Below are 15,128 nucleotides of genomic sequence, written 5' to 3'. Positions count from 1 at the left end.
AGGTCCTCTACCATCCGTCAGGGGGTGCTGCAGCACCCCCCGCACCCCTACTTCCCACGGCCAGAGTCAAGTTCAATGAACCGCTTATCTGAACAACACACCCACTTTTTACATGGTTGGAGGAGAGAGAGGGGAGGGAATCGGGATTATATAAATCGCCTTGGTTTCCTCATATTTCTTGTGCAAGGCAGTCCTGGAATTCTTGGTTTATTCCTACACCAAATACTTTAAATTAAGTAGGCTACCAACTAGTTTACAAAATGAAAACTTTCACAAAAATCTTTTTAGCTAGTGTAGGTGTTGTTTTCCTAGCTGTCAAGTGGACTGCACCCAGTTTTCATGCAGGTAAGGGAGATGCAGCTGCAAGATCACTGTGATTCTGTTTTGTGCTTAATTGAAGTTGAGGTATTTATCTAATGTTATGTAACCTATTGCTATACAGTGGGGTCCAAAGGTCTGAGACCACATTGAAAGTTTGAGGATTCAGAAATATTTAAATATATATATATATATATATATATATATATATATATATATATATATATATATATATATATATATATATATATATATATATATATATTATATATATCACATATATATCACTATTTCTAGGTCAGCAATCAAGTTTAAGCACATTTGTGGCATTGACCAACTTAACTTCTTTGTACAAAAGGTCAGATTTCCTTGAGTTGTATCTCTTCCATTGAAGCATGCATTCAGATTACAATCAGGTGGATTTTATCTACTCATCAGAGGCTCGCTCAAGTAACTCAACTTGCAGCTAGTGTTCACCTGTTTTAAATATCGCTGTGCATCAAGTTTCCAGAAGATCATTGCTTACTAAGTGCATTGTGATAGTGGGAAACATGGCATCAGAACTAAGTGAAAGTGTCAGAAGTCAAATTGTTATTCAAAGCAAAGAGGGGCTTTCTCAGTGTAAAATTCTGGCTACACTAAAGGTTTTTAAGGGGGCAGTGCATGGAACTCTAAATGCTTTGCAGAAACTGGATCAGTTATATCCAAAGTGTGACCAGGCAGAACAAAAGTGACCACAACATCAGAAGATACATACATCAAGCTCAGTTCCCTGAGAGATAGAGAAGCAACTTCATCAAAAAACACAAGACTCCAATCAACAAAAGTACTGTCAAAAGAAGGACTAAGAGGACAAGTAGCAGTTTCTAAATCACTTCTAAACCACTTTGGGGATGTGTGTGGATGACTGGGGAAAAAAAGTCCTATTTACTGATGAATCCATTTTTGAGATTTATGGTAGTAACAGAGGGGTATATGTAAGGAGACAAACAGGAGAGAGAATGATACCACAGTGTATTGAACTGACAGTGAAACATAGTGGTGGGAATATTCAAGTCAGGGGGTGTTTTGCCTACTCCGGAGTTGGACACCTGCACTGAATTGAATACACTCTGACCAAGGAGAAGTATCACCCCATTCTTCAGAGACATGCTGTACACCTCTGGTTTGCATCTTTGTGGAGAAGGACTCATACTTCAGCAGGATAATGACCCCAAACACACTTCAAAGCACTAAAAGAATTAGTTGAAGACCAAAGAAGACCAAGGAGTCCTGACTGTCATAGACTTTCTTCCACAGTCACCTGACTTCAACCCCACTGAACATTTATGAGAGCATTTGAAGACTGAGAAAAACAAGCATTCTGTTACATCGCAAGAAGCTCTTTGGAACATTGTCAAATCATGCTGGGATAATATGTTTTGCACAAACTTGTGGAGTCCATGCCAGCTTGAGTGCATGCTGTTATTAAAGAGAAAGAGGGACATACCAAGTACTGAAATTAATATTCTGAAATTCATGTACATTTTTCGTACAATTGTTAATCTATTATTATTATTATTATTATTATTATTATTATTATTATTATTATTATTATTGTAATGAAAAAAATAGTATTACATTCAAAACAAATGCAAAATACAAGTATCTTGATTAGTGATCTTAGACTTATGGACCTCACTGTACCTGTTAACATTCAGTGCTTTATTTTTCAGTGACAGATAGTGTTAGAGTCACAGGTGGTTTACCAAGGGTATTACAGTGTTATTTGTTTACAGAATGGTATGAAATACACTGAAAGGCTTACAAGTGAAGATTTTCTGTACAATGACAACAAATCTAAGGAAAAAAAAAATTAGATAACAGATGACCCCAAGAAAGCCTTGTCACACCGTAAGGTGGTAAAGTAACTGGCCTGTATCAGGACAGTCCCTTTTTAACCAAATTTCATCATCATCACATCTCTATACACTAAACCTATTTTATTTGTTACAACAACTGAAAGTCATAGGCTGCAAAAAGGTCTTGAATCTGTTGTGTGTAACTTTAGGCCATCTACAGGTAAGTTCAACAAATTACACCAAAGGACAAAGTACTAAATATTTTTCTGAATCTTGGTGTGATGTATGTGGCAAATAATTATACAAATGTCTGTTCTTTCTGAATTTGTTAAGTGTTATTTGTTTTTTGAGCCTATCAATAGAAGTTGAAATACAGCACAATACAGTATTTTGGAGATGGCTCATTTGAGAAAGAAAATCATTAGTACTACTGGAATGATGATCAAACAATTAGAGACACTGTTGTTCATTTTGTTGGGGTAGATTATTCAGATGACTTCAGAGAACTATATGTCTTAGTTGATGAAAAAAATGATGAAAGTTCAATGTGTCCCTGAAGGAATTTGGAAAAGGAGGCCCAAACCGAGTGAGTAATTGGTGATAATCTGACTTGCTTGTGACTGAGGCGTTATACCAGACAGAGAACACAGCATTTATCCACATTGTAAGAGCTCAGTGTGCAATCGAGTTTCCACAAGTAATGAAATGATATGGTTTGAGTCAGTGGGGTAGTGTACGTGCACATCCCCTTCAACAGTTACAATATTATATCATCCTATGAAAAACTACTACCACAACTTCATACATGTGACTTGACTACATTCTTGATGACGACATAGTACAAAACACGTCGATATTGTGACTCCATATTTAAGCAGGATTTCGATGGGAAAGAGAACTTTTAATAAACCTGTATCTTACATAAATTTCACTGACATTACGCAAAGGATAAGTTGTAAGAGGAGCTGCACTGAATTGCTTCAAAAACAAAAAGTAGCAGCATATTAGAAACAACAAGAGTACAGTACTAAGCTACCAAATGAACATAGTATCTAACTATTCCATTAGCCCATACAAAGAGGAGACAGGATTATGGCTATGAGTTCCATCTCCCCCAACCTCAAGGTCAGTGATTTTGTTTACGATAACCAACAATGACTCAAAGTTGAGAAGTCTCAATGTACTTTAACCTGAAACAACCTATGGAGGACTTTGATTAGTTTATCTTTTTATGGTATTGACCTACATGCAGTTTTTTTCAGGAAAAATACAGATACTGTTTTCATGAATGAAACTGAAATAACTGGTTCAATGTGATAACACTTGATAAACATTTTGAAATTATTATATACAAATGTATATTTAACAAATGTATATTTACAAAGGGCACAAATGTCTGCCCAGGCAAAATACCAGTAGGACTATTTTTATTTACATCAAAGGGTGTGTCAGTGGTACTCAAATTGAAATATTTATTTATTGCCATCATCAAACCTGTGGTTACACCCCCCATATGATTTTATTTATTTATATTTCTTTCATATATTGATAATGTGTAATGCCTTATTCTACCAAAAACTGTATGAATTTGTTTCAGAATCTCTCAGAGGTGCCAGGGTATTGGTGACTGGAGCCAGTACGGGTATTGGTGAACAAATGGCATATCACTATGCCCACTTTGGTGCCCAGATAGTAATAACAGCAAGGAGGGGCAAAGTATTACAACAGGTTAGTGAATCTTTCAACATACAAATGGACCACATTGGTTGAGAAACAGATATCAGTTTCTCAACCAATGTTGAGAAACATCATATCAGTTTATGCAATATTTCCAGTAAACTAGTATAAAATACAACATCTGTTTCTCAACCACATTTACCATTGGTTTTATTTGCTATTTCGTGGCCAAGATGCCACAAATCATTTAAGGACTTTATGCATGTGTATTTTCAGTAAACTAATATAAAATACAACATCTGGCTATTGGTTAATAACAATCTTTCTTTAGTTGGTTGAAATGACAGTATTACAGAAAGCCAAAGATGTTTTCTTTACTCTGTTCTGCAGCTGCATAGGACAGTTAACACATTTGTTCTGATCTTGGGTCATAGGTGGCAGAAAAGTGCCTGAGTTTGGGAGCCCCGAAAGCTCACTACATAGCAGCAGACATGACCAGTGAGTCAGACCCTGACAAAGTGATAGAGTTTGCTCTGGACAAGCTGGGAGGTCTGGATTACCTGGTTCTCAACCACATTGGCCCAAGCCCCTTCAGCATGTGGGAGGGAGATGTGGAACACACCAGGTGGCTGATGAAGGTAAATGCAGCATTTTTGATGGTCCATCAGCACATGAAAAGAGGGGAATGCATTGACCTTTGTGTGTGTGTGTTCTTTCCAAAGGCCAACTTCTTCAGCTATATTCAGATGGCATGGAAAGCTCTGGCCTCCCTTGAACAAAGTAAAGGATCACTAGTGGTTGTTTCATCACTTTTAGGTACGTTTTTAATGTCATTTTTAGAGACATGTTGAAGTAAGCAAAATAAATACATACATACATTATCAACCTGATGAACAATGAATAATGCTGAATGATGCTTATAGGACCATTACAGTTTTTTTTTGTTTTTACCCATTAATAACAAATAATGTATAGTTTGTCCTCATTTCTTTTATTATATTAGGCTAGGCCAAAATAATGATGAAATGTGGAGTTTCAAAGGTCACTCTTTACCTTAGAAATCTTAAAAATCTCACCTCAAGGTCCATTTAATAGCTTCTGATCATATCATTTGAGCTTCATCAGCAGGTGGAGTCTGCCCAGGTGTCACGGTAATGTTCAAAGTTCAAATTTCATTTTTTCTTCTGAGCAAACTCCATCTGCTTTTGAAGATCCAGTCCATTTTTCTTAGTACTTTAAGAAATAATAATAATACTCTAAATACACTAAATCTTTTATATTCTGTATTTTAGTATTTTATCTGATGTTTTATTTGCTACTTCGTGCCCAAGATAACACCACAAATCATTTAAGGATTTGCACTTATTGGATGAGTTTATAAGTAGTCTAAGTGTAAATTTGGTTCTTGGTCATGAACATTTTCAATGAGTATAATTCCAATGAATCCCAAAAAGTTCTTAATTCATATGTATGCACCATACGTACAAATTACATTGTATGTGTATAAAAAATTCAGAAAAAGGCCTCAATTACATCTGACAAAACTGAGTTATGAGACCTTACTCTTGATGCTTCACAGGTAAAATGCCCAGTCCCTTCGTGGCACCATATACCTCAACAAAATTTGCCTTGAATGGTTTCTTCGGGTCCCTTCAGCACGAGTTGGCTATGAAGAAGAGCAATGTGTCCATCTCTATATGTACACTGGGGCTCATTGATACTGATTCAGCTATGGAGAAAGTCAGGTTAGTCAAGTATACTGTGAGTATTTCAATCAAGCCCAAATGCAAAGTGTCTCGGATACAGCAAACTGATAAGTGTCATGTTGCTCAGTGCACACTAATACATTTGTATTGATTAACTGATATTCTGTGTCATTATTGGTTCAGTGCAGATTTTTTAAGATGTGCAATCCACAGTAGTTAAATGCAGTACTTTTCTATATCCTAGGGGAGTCACTAACGTACCAGCCTACCCTGCCACAGATGCAGCCAAGAACATCATCATGACAGGAGCAACAAGACAGTCAGAGCTCTTCTACCCTTGGTTCACCCAGATTTTGACTCTCACCAAAGACTGGTTCCCTTTCATCACAAACTACATCATCCAAAACTCCTACAACTATAATGCATGAATAAAATTTATATCTAATATCATTACCCATGTCCTGAAATTCAAATTAATTGGTTTAGAACCTATGACATCATAGGAACAACTGACAGCATTTCTTAATTCAAGCAGTTTTGGTCTACATAGTATGCAGTTTGGCTTTAGAGCAACTCATTCCATTGAAACTGCTGCCTTTCACTTATTAGAGCAAATTAAATCAAGGCTCAATAAAGTAGTTGGTGCAGTATTTTTAGATCTGTATAAAGCATTCAATAGAGTCAATCATGATGTTCTAATATTGAGACTCTCTAAATTTAACTTCTCATCTAGAGCAACGCCATGGATGTCTTCATATTTATCTGATATGATGCAATGTGTTAAAGTTTGTGACGCACCATCAAATAACATGAAATGTACAATGGGTGTTCCACAAGGGTCAGTGTTTGGTCCTCTATTATTTAGCCTATATATTAATGATCTCCCTCAACAGTGTCATGATGTAGAACTGCACATGTATGCAGATGATACTGTTGTATATACACATGCAAAAACAGCTGAATTAGCAGCTGCCAAGCTAATAAGTGTGCTGGAAAGGATCACACATTGGCTTGATCAGTCATGTCTGAGTCAAAGACAAAAAGTATGTTTTTTCTAACCTTTGAGAAACAAGTTTTAAAAAAATAGTTAACACCATAAAGTACAATTTAGCAAATTTTAGACATTCTTTCTCTGGATGCAGCTAAGATATTTATGCATGATAAGACCCTTTGCCATATGTCCAATTGCATTACATGTTGGGGGCAGGCTGGAGAAACAGCATTAAAACCTCTTGAGTCCTTTTACAAACAAACTATCCAATACTGATTAAAAAAGCCAATGCATTTCCATCACTGTAGGGTACTGGAGAAATACAATTTACTGAGCTTTGAGAATTTTATATTATTTTCAAATTTATGCCTGGTTTATAATATTTTAAATGGTGTGGCCCCTCCTCCACTATGTGATTTTGTGTACACTCGCTTCTATTAGATCCTCCAGAATATCCTCTATAAGAGATTGTACCGTACCATTTTGCCACACTGCACATGGGCAATCAGCTTTCTCTGTAACAGCCACAAATCAATGGAACACCCTGCTTGACAATGTGAGGAGCCACAGCCCTATCAGCACTTTCAAAACCAACTTAAAAAGTGTGTTAAAAACTGCTCAGCTCTGCACTCACTGATTTCGATACTCTATCTTATGGTCCTCATAACTTGCTTTTATTTGACAAGCATACATTTGTGATGTGCTATTGTGTGTAGTTTTGTTTTTAGCATCTTGTGTTTTCTTTTTTTTTTTTTTTTTATAACTTTCTATGTTGTTTTTACTCTGTACTGTTTGTAATTGTTTTATTTCTTTGCTCTGACCCGCCAAGGGACTACCAATGTGAATTACCTTGAAGCTATAATCTGGTACGGTGCATCAGATGGTGACATTTATGTTTGAGCTGTACACTGTCCCTTTTAAATTAAATTAAATAAATTAAGAAATACATATTTATCACATATTGATTTATTCTTGCCATGATGAGACTGGACAGTCCTGTCTTATATTTGATATATACCTCTACCCAAATTTAGCCTTCATATTCTTGTTCACACAGACTAACTGCCCAAATCTTCGCATTTCCACTTGGAAAAGTAATTTTCATCACGGGCAAATGACAGCCTGTGCAATTCACTTAATACTGTACCAGCAGCCATTGGGTGCAAATTTTTAAAAAAAATCCTTCTTTGCTATTTATGAGAGCAGTACAGTGCCAAAGTAGCAAAGTTAGATGTTCCATTATGAATATCTCTGCACTGTCTGTTTTCCCTAGCCTCCAAGACATGATATACAACAACAAGTAATCAGAAATCACTGCTATGTAATACTGAAGTCTTTGGATAAAAAACAATACTGGTCACATGTCTTCACAGACTGAATTATCTGTTGTTGTTTTTTAAACCTTCATCATCATATCAGTCCTCGCCTGCCCAGTTTCCTTATCCTGACTACACTGTTCTCCACATCTGAATTCCTCACCATCTCCATTCTTCTCCATTTCATTTAGTTTCATCTTTCCAAAGCTGGCCACACTAGGCATTGCAGACTTCCTACAGAGCAGTACTTTCTCAGCGGGTTCCTTTGTGTCTTTGTTCATCATCCCCAAAGGCACCGCAGGCTTCCTGTAAAGCTATTGGCTCAATCCATCCTGGTGGTCTTTTCTTTATTGTAATACACCCTAGAGGTTGTGCCCTGCTGATAAAGTGGTTTTCTACTGTATACCTGTAGTGAGTTGTCACCGTCACAAAAAAAGAAGCCACACTAAAACTTATAGTGTGATTTTAAAAGTTGAGAAACAAAAACAAAAAAAGTTTTCTCAGATTCATATAAATGACTCTCCTAGAGTGAGAATAAGTGGCCTTGAATCTGTAATATAAAAGTTTGGCATGGGGACTGCACAGTTCTCTTGCACTGCTGCTGTTCTCTTGTGGTCTTTTGTTTGATATGATAGATGGAGAAAAGTCATCAAATACATGTTCTCTTTGTCCTTATCTTGACACTCTTGATGATTTGAGAGGGTTGTGGAGATGCTATAATCCCTCTGCAGATGCCGTGTAAAAAAATGTCTCCCTTCCTCTCGCTCCTTCTGTTTCTTTCTCTGTCACACAAACACACACACACACACACACACACACACACACACACACACACATGGTGGGGCCTCCTGGGGAGGAGAGCAGGCATGGCCTGGGTGAACAGCCAGAAACACCTGCAACAGATTAGTACTCCTAATGCTTGGTAATAAATCCTCTCACCCTTCCTGAGCATCTCCATCTCCACCAAGCATGGATCTTATAGGCTGAGGAGCATCCAACCACACTTAAAACAGTCACTATAATGCACACACAAGCAAATATAGCATAAATACTGAAACCTTGATGCATCTATGGTTGTATTTATGTCTTTCTTGGTTACTATCCACTGCCATGCACGCTGCAAACAAACTACACTACACTTATAGCTTCAGTATCATGGTGATTTTCCCCCAGGGATTCAGACTCGGCCCTATATCAAGATCAAACATTTTCATTATGACTGCAAACACTCAAGGCCAAGACCAAAGCTGAGGCTGGCCGCTTTCCTAACTACACATAAAACTTGAAAGGTGTCAGTCTGATTGGCCAATCGTACTTACAGAGGTTTGTGATTGAGGCTGAATTGTGTTTTAATATCCATGATGCAGCACATATAGTAAATTAATCTCTATATCGACAGATAAAAAAAGACAATCTGCATATGTGCTACAATAGTAAAATCAAATGACATGTAAAATAAGTCTATATTTTTTTTTAATACATCCTCAGTTTTATATTTGCTCACAAAGTTTGCTGATGCAGCAGAAATGTCATGTTTCAGACCGTAAATAGTCACCTATCCATGGAAATAGTACAGTACATCTCAACCATCATGCACCAGACTCAATTTATGAGTCTTTCTTATCCTGGTTCTTTGAGCACAAAGGACACTGGGTCCACAACTCTCCATCCAGCTTCACCCATCAGTTACTTTAAGCATTACAGAAAGAACCGCTTTGGTGAACACACTTTTTCTAGGTCAGCAATCAAATTTAAGCAAATTTGTGGCAGTGACAACCTTAACTCCTTTGTAAAAAAGGTCAGATTTCCTTTCCATTGAAGCATGCATTCAGGTGACAATCAGGTGGATTTGATCTGCTGATCAGAGGCTTGTTCAAGTAACTCAACTTGTAGCCAGTGTTCACCTGTTTTAAATATGGCTGTGCTTCAAGTTTCAAGAAGATCATTGCTTACTAAGTGGATTGTGGTAGTGGGACACATGGGATCAGAACTCAGTGAAAGTGTCAGAAGTCAAATTGTTATTCAAAGCAAAGAGGGGCTTTCTCAGTGTAAAATCATGGCTACACTAAAGGTTTCTAAGGGGGCAGTGCATGGAACTCTAAATGCTTTGCAGAAACTGGATCAGTTATATCCAAAGCATGATCAGGCAGAACAAAAGTGACCACAACGTCAGAACATCAATACATCAAGGTTAGTTCCCTGAGAGATAGAAAAGCAACTTAAACACAGACACGAAATTTGCTAAATAAAGAACGCAAGACTCCAATCAACAAAAGTACTGTCAAAAGAAGGCTGTCTTGGAGTGGTCTCAGAGGATGAGAAGCAGTTTCTAAACCACTTCTCAGGAGGGGAAATAAGGCCAAACACTTGGGGTTGGCTAAGAAATAGCAGCATCTCACAGTGGATGACTGGAAAAAAGTCAAAGTTTGAGATTATGGCAGTAACAGAGGGGTATATGTAAGGAGATAAACAGGAGAGAATGATATCGCAGTGTATTAAACTGACAGTGAAACATGGTGGAGGAAATATTCAGGTCTGGGTCTGCACTGAATTGACTCCACCTTGACCAAGGAAAAATATCACTCCATTCTTCAGAGACATGTTATACCTTCTGGTTTGCATCTGTGGAGAAGGAGTCATACTGCAGCAGGATAATGACCCCAAACACACCTCAAAGCTCTGCACGAACTACTTGAAGACCATAGATGACCAAGGAGTCCTAACTGTCATGGACTTTCCTCCACAGTCACCTGATCTCAATGGCATTGAACATTTATGGGGCACTTGAAGCCTGAGAAAGCCAAGCATTCTGTTACATCACAAGAAGCTCTTTGGAACATTGTCAAATCATGCTGGGATAATATGGGTCATCAGGTTTTGCACAAACTTGCGGAGTCCATGCCAGCTGGAGTGCATGCTGTCATTAAAGCAAAAGGGGGACATACCAAATACTAAGATATTCTGAAATTGATGCACATTTTTCAAAGATTCAAATTTTTCACTCAAATTGTTGATCTGATATTATCATTTGTTATGAAAAAAATAGTTTTACATTTGAACCTAATGCAAAACACAAGTATCTTGACTAGTGATCTCAGACTTTTGGACCCCACTGTACCTGTTAACATTCAGTGCTTTATTTTTCAGTGCAATGATAGGTGGTGATAGACTCGCAAGTGGTGATACCATAGGTATTACAGTGTTATTCATCTACACAATGGTGTGAAATACACTTAATGGCTTACAGGTGAAGATTTCTTTCTTGGGGCTTTTAATAATGAACTAATATTCATGTCAAATAACAAAGTCATGAACATACAGCTCAGGCAATTAAAGATAACTTTCAAATGATGGACAGTTTTTTATGACATATTGAACTGAATTTCTGAACCATTTGGATGCATGCTGTCTACAGTATGTAACACAATATTAATGTGTGTAACATTTATATTTTAGATGAATTGTTGTGAGACTATTGTATTATTACCAAGACGAAAAAAATATAGATATAGAATAATTTTAAATCACAGCAGGAAATGAGAAATCCTCCCCCCAAAAATTGATTTTTATGTGTTTCTGATGTTTGATACCACTCCCACATCTACATATACTAAACCTATTTTATTTGTTAAAGAACAACTGAAAGTCATAGGCTGTGAAAAGGTCTTGAATCTGTTGTGTGTAACTTGAGGCCATCTACAGGTAAGTTCAACAAATTACACCAACCTTCTGTGTGACCTGACATAGAAATTGGACAAAGTACTAAATATTTTCCTGGATCTTAGTGCGATGTATGTGGCAAATAATTACACAAATGTCTGTTCTTTCTGAATCTGTTAAATGCTATTTGTTTTTGAACCTATCATTAGAAGTTAATTGAAATAATACAGTATTTTGGGGATGGCTCATTTGAGAGAGAAAATCATTAGTAGTACTGGAATATGTATTAATTTCAAGGCACACCATGAAATATAAACTCAGGCCATTTCACAAAATTATAATGACCAAAATCCCATATCATGATTTTAATATTGTATTGCTATTTTGTTCAGTTCTTCGTGATGATTTATTGCTGAACTTTGACACAGAAAATGTTTCACAACTGAGTACTGTATTATTGTAATATCCCTACCTGTTGAAATCACTGTTTTTTTTTCACTTTCAGGCAAAAAAAAACCCTAAAATGTAATTAAAAAATGCTGAAATTCCATCAAACTTACTTCAGCAAATTCAGTACAGTGCCCCATAATCCCAACCATCATATCGGGGTGTACATGGTCCATTGCAGTGTGAACCATTTAACTGAGATCGAGCAGCCTGAACTTCATGGAAAATGGACAAATCATACACTGCACTGGACAAAATTTCAGTGTATAATGATCATGATGAAAGTTCAATGTGTCCCTGGGGGAATTGGGGAAAAGGGGCCCAAACCGAGTGAGTAATTGGTGATAATCTGACTTGCTTGTGACTGAGGCGTTATACCAGACAGAGAACACAGCATTTATCCACGTTGTAAGAGCTCAGTGTGCAATCGAGTTTCCACAAGTAATGAAATGATATGGTTTGAGTCAATGGGGTAGTGTACGTGCACATCCCCTTCAACAATTACAACATTATATCACCCTATGAAAAACTACTACCACAACTTCATACATGTGACTTGACTACATAGTTGATGACGACACAGTACAAAACACATTGATATTGTGTCTCCATATTTAAGCAGGATTTCGATGGGAAAGAGAACTTTTAATAAACCTGTATCTTACATAAATTTAACTGACATTACGCAAAGGATAAGTTGTAAGAGGAGCTGCACTGAATTGCTTCGAAAACAAAAAGTAGCAGCATATTAGAAACAACAAGAGTACAGTACTAAGCTACCAAATGAACACAGTATCTAACTATTCCATTAGCCCATAAAAAGAGGAGACAGGATTATGGCTATGAGTTCCATCTCCCCCAACCTCAAGGTCAGTGATTTTGTTTACGATAACCAACAATGACTCAAAGTTGAGAAGTCTCAATGTACTTTAACCTGAAACAACCTATGGAGGACTTTGATTAGTTTATCTTTTTATGGTGTCGGCCTTCATGCTATTGGAAAAATACAGATACTGTTTTCATAGAATGAAACTGAAATATTATTTTATTTTTATTTTTATTTCTTTCATATATTGATAATGTGTAATGCCTTATTCTACCAAAAACTGTATGAATTTGTTTCAGAATCTCTCAGAGGTGCCAGGGTATTGGTGACTGGGGCTAGTACGGGTGGGTATTGGTGAACAAATGGCATATCACTATGCCCGCTTTGGTGCCCAGATAGTAATAACAGCAAAGAGGGACAAAGTTTGACAATGGGTTAGTGAATATTTCAACATATAAATGGACTCAAAGCTCAAACCAATATTCTGTCAACTGGCTAAAGAGTTCTGCAACCATCATATCAGTTTATGCAATATTTCCAGTAAACTAGTATAAAATACAATATCTGTTTCTCAACCACATTGGCCATTGGTTTTATTTGCTATTTCGTGGCCAAGATGCCACAAATCATTTAAGGACTATAAGTAGTCCACATGTAAATTTAGTTCTTACTCAACATTTTCAATGAGTACAATAGTGATGAATCCCATAAGGTTCTTGTATATGTATATATACAAATTACATTGTATGTGTGTATTAAAAAAAAAAAAAGGCCTCAATTACATCTGACAAAACTGAGTTATGAGACCTTACTCTTGATGCTTCACAGGTAAAATGCCCAGTCCCTTCGTGGCAGCGTATACCTCAAAAAAATTTGCCTTGAATGGTTTCTTCGGGTCCCTTCAGCACAAGTTGGCTATGAAGAAGAGCAATGTGTCCATCTCTATATGTACACTGGGGCTCATTGCTGATTCAGCTATGGAGAAAGTCAGGTTAGTCAAGTATACTGTGAGTATTTCAATCAAGCCCAAATGCAAAGTGTCTCGGGTACAGCAAACTGATCAGTGCCATGTTGCTCAGTGCACACTAATACATTTGTATTGATTAACTGATAGATATTTGGTATCATTATTGGTTCTGTGCAGATTTTTAAGATGTGCAATCCACAGTAGTTAAATGCAGTACTTTTCTATATCCCAGGGGAGTCACTAATGTACCAGTCTACCCTGCCACAGATGCAGCCAAGAACATCATCATTACAGGAGCAACAAGACAGTCAGAGCTCTTCTACCCTTGGTTCACCCAGATTTTGACGCTCACCAAAGACTGGTTCCCTTTCATCACGGACTACATCATCCAAAACTCCTACAACTATAATGCATGAGTAAAATTTATCTCTAATACCATTATCCAGGTCCTAAAATGCAGATTATTAATTGGTATAGAACGTATGACATCATATTTATCATGTATTGATATATGCTTGCCATGTTGAGACTCTGAACAGTCCTGTCTTATATTTGATATATCCCTTTACCCAAATTTAGCCTTCATATTCTTGTTCACACAGACAATCTGCACAAATCTTCATATTTCCAGTTGGATAAGTCATTTCCATCACAGGCAAATGGATGAGGTTACTATTTAATAAAGCATCTGAACCTTGTCCTCTCTTCTGTACCATACTGTTGGGAGATGTCCATTTACAAAAAGTCCACAAGGGAGAAAAGCCAGTGGCACGGGTTTGTTTAATTTTAGCCTACCTCCTATCTGTACAGTACAACCAGTACAGTCCACTTACTACTGTACCAGCGGCCATTAGGTTCAAAATCAAAAAAATCCTTGTTCACTACTCAGAAGACAACGCATGTGGCAGCATTCCATAGAAGAACATGCAGTCTTAGATTCAGCAGAGAAAACCTCAAGATGTTCACATTACTGCAGTTCTATGGAAAGAGGCTTAATAAAAGAAGAGAACAAATAAAGGTACATGTTCTCCATGCTAACAGTTTAATTTCTTCTTTTGTCCAGTCTTTTATTTTTTTTTCAATTCATTTTGGCCTTTATTTGATAGTGGACTGTTATGAGGTAACTTATGTGTCTATCCTTTTTTTGTAATTGAAGCATTCAGTCATACATACTAATGAGAATCAATACAAGTGTATGCTATATGATCCACTTGTTGAAAAAGTGGGTTATAGCCTTATCTGAACGATACTTTGAATGTCCACATGAGGGCAGTAGTACCAAAGTAGCAAAGTTAGATGTTCTATTATGAATATCTCTGCACTGTTTTCCCCAGCCTCCAAGACATGATATACAACAACAAGTAATCAGAAATCACTGC

The 15,128-nt window shown here is 37.0% G+C and overlaps 1 protein-coding gene and 1 pseudogene across 1 annotated transcript; both read left to right on the top strand.

The window, feature by feature from the left end:
- Window positions 1-135: 135 nt before the first annotated feature.
- Window positions 136-7,481, top strand: LOC137187973 (hydroxysteroid 11-beta-dehydrogenase 1-like protein). Its single transcript, XM_067597294.1, has 6 exons — window positions 136-345; window positions 3,757-3,887; window positions 4,271-4,474; window positions 4,559-4,652; window positions 5,416-5,581; window positions 5,787-7,481. The coding sequence occupies exons 1-6, from the start codon at window positions 261-263 to the stop codon at window positions 5,968-5,970; spliced, it is 864 nt and encodes a 287-aa protein (XP_067453395.1). The 5' UTR covers window positions 136-260; the 3' UTR covers window positions 5,971-7,481.
- A 4,750-nt stretch (window positions 7,482-12,231) lies between these two features.
- On the top strand, window positions 12,232-14,165 carry LOC137188529 (hydroxysteroid 11-beta-dehydrogenase 1-like protein; annotated as a pseudogene).
- The last annotated feature ends 963 nt before the right edge of the window (window positions 14,166-15,128 follow it).

The sequence above is a fragment of the Thunnus thynnus genome, chromosome 8 (assembly GCF_963924715.1).
Source record: "Thunnus thynnus chromosome 8, fThuThy2.1, whole genome shotgun sequence".
Classification (NCBI taxonomy): domain Eukaryota; kingdom Metazoa; phylum Chordata; class Actinopteri; order Scombriformes; family Scombridae; genus Thunnus; species Thunnus thynnus.
The sequence above is the reverse complement of the archived record's forward strand: the minus strand, read 5'-3'. Positions and strand labels throughout refer to the sequence as shown.

Bases quoted from the DNA above. Each gene is read 5' to 3' on its own strand.
- LOC137187973 (XM_067597294.1), top strand. From the start codon at position 261: ATGAAAACTTTCACAAAAATCTTTTTAGCTAGTGTAGGTGTTGTTTTC. The intron at 3,888-4,270 runs GTTAGTGAATCT...CTTGGGTCATAG, and splicing joins GGGGCAAAGTATTACAACAG to GTGGCAGAAAAGTGCCTGAG. The intron at 4,653-5,415 runs GTACGTTTTTAA...GATGCTTCACAG, and splicing joins GGTTGTTTCATCACTTTTAG to GTAAAATGCCCAGTCCCTTC.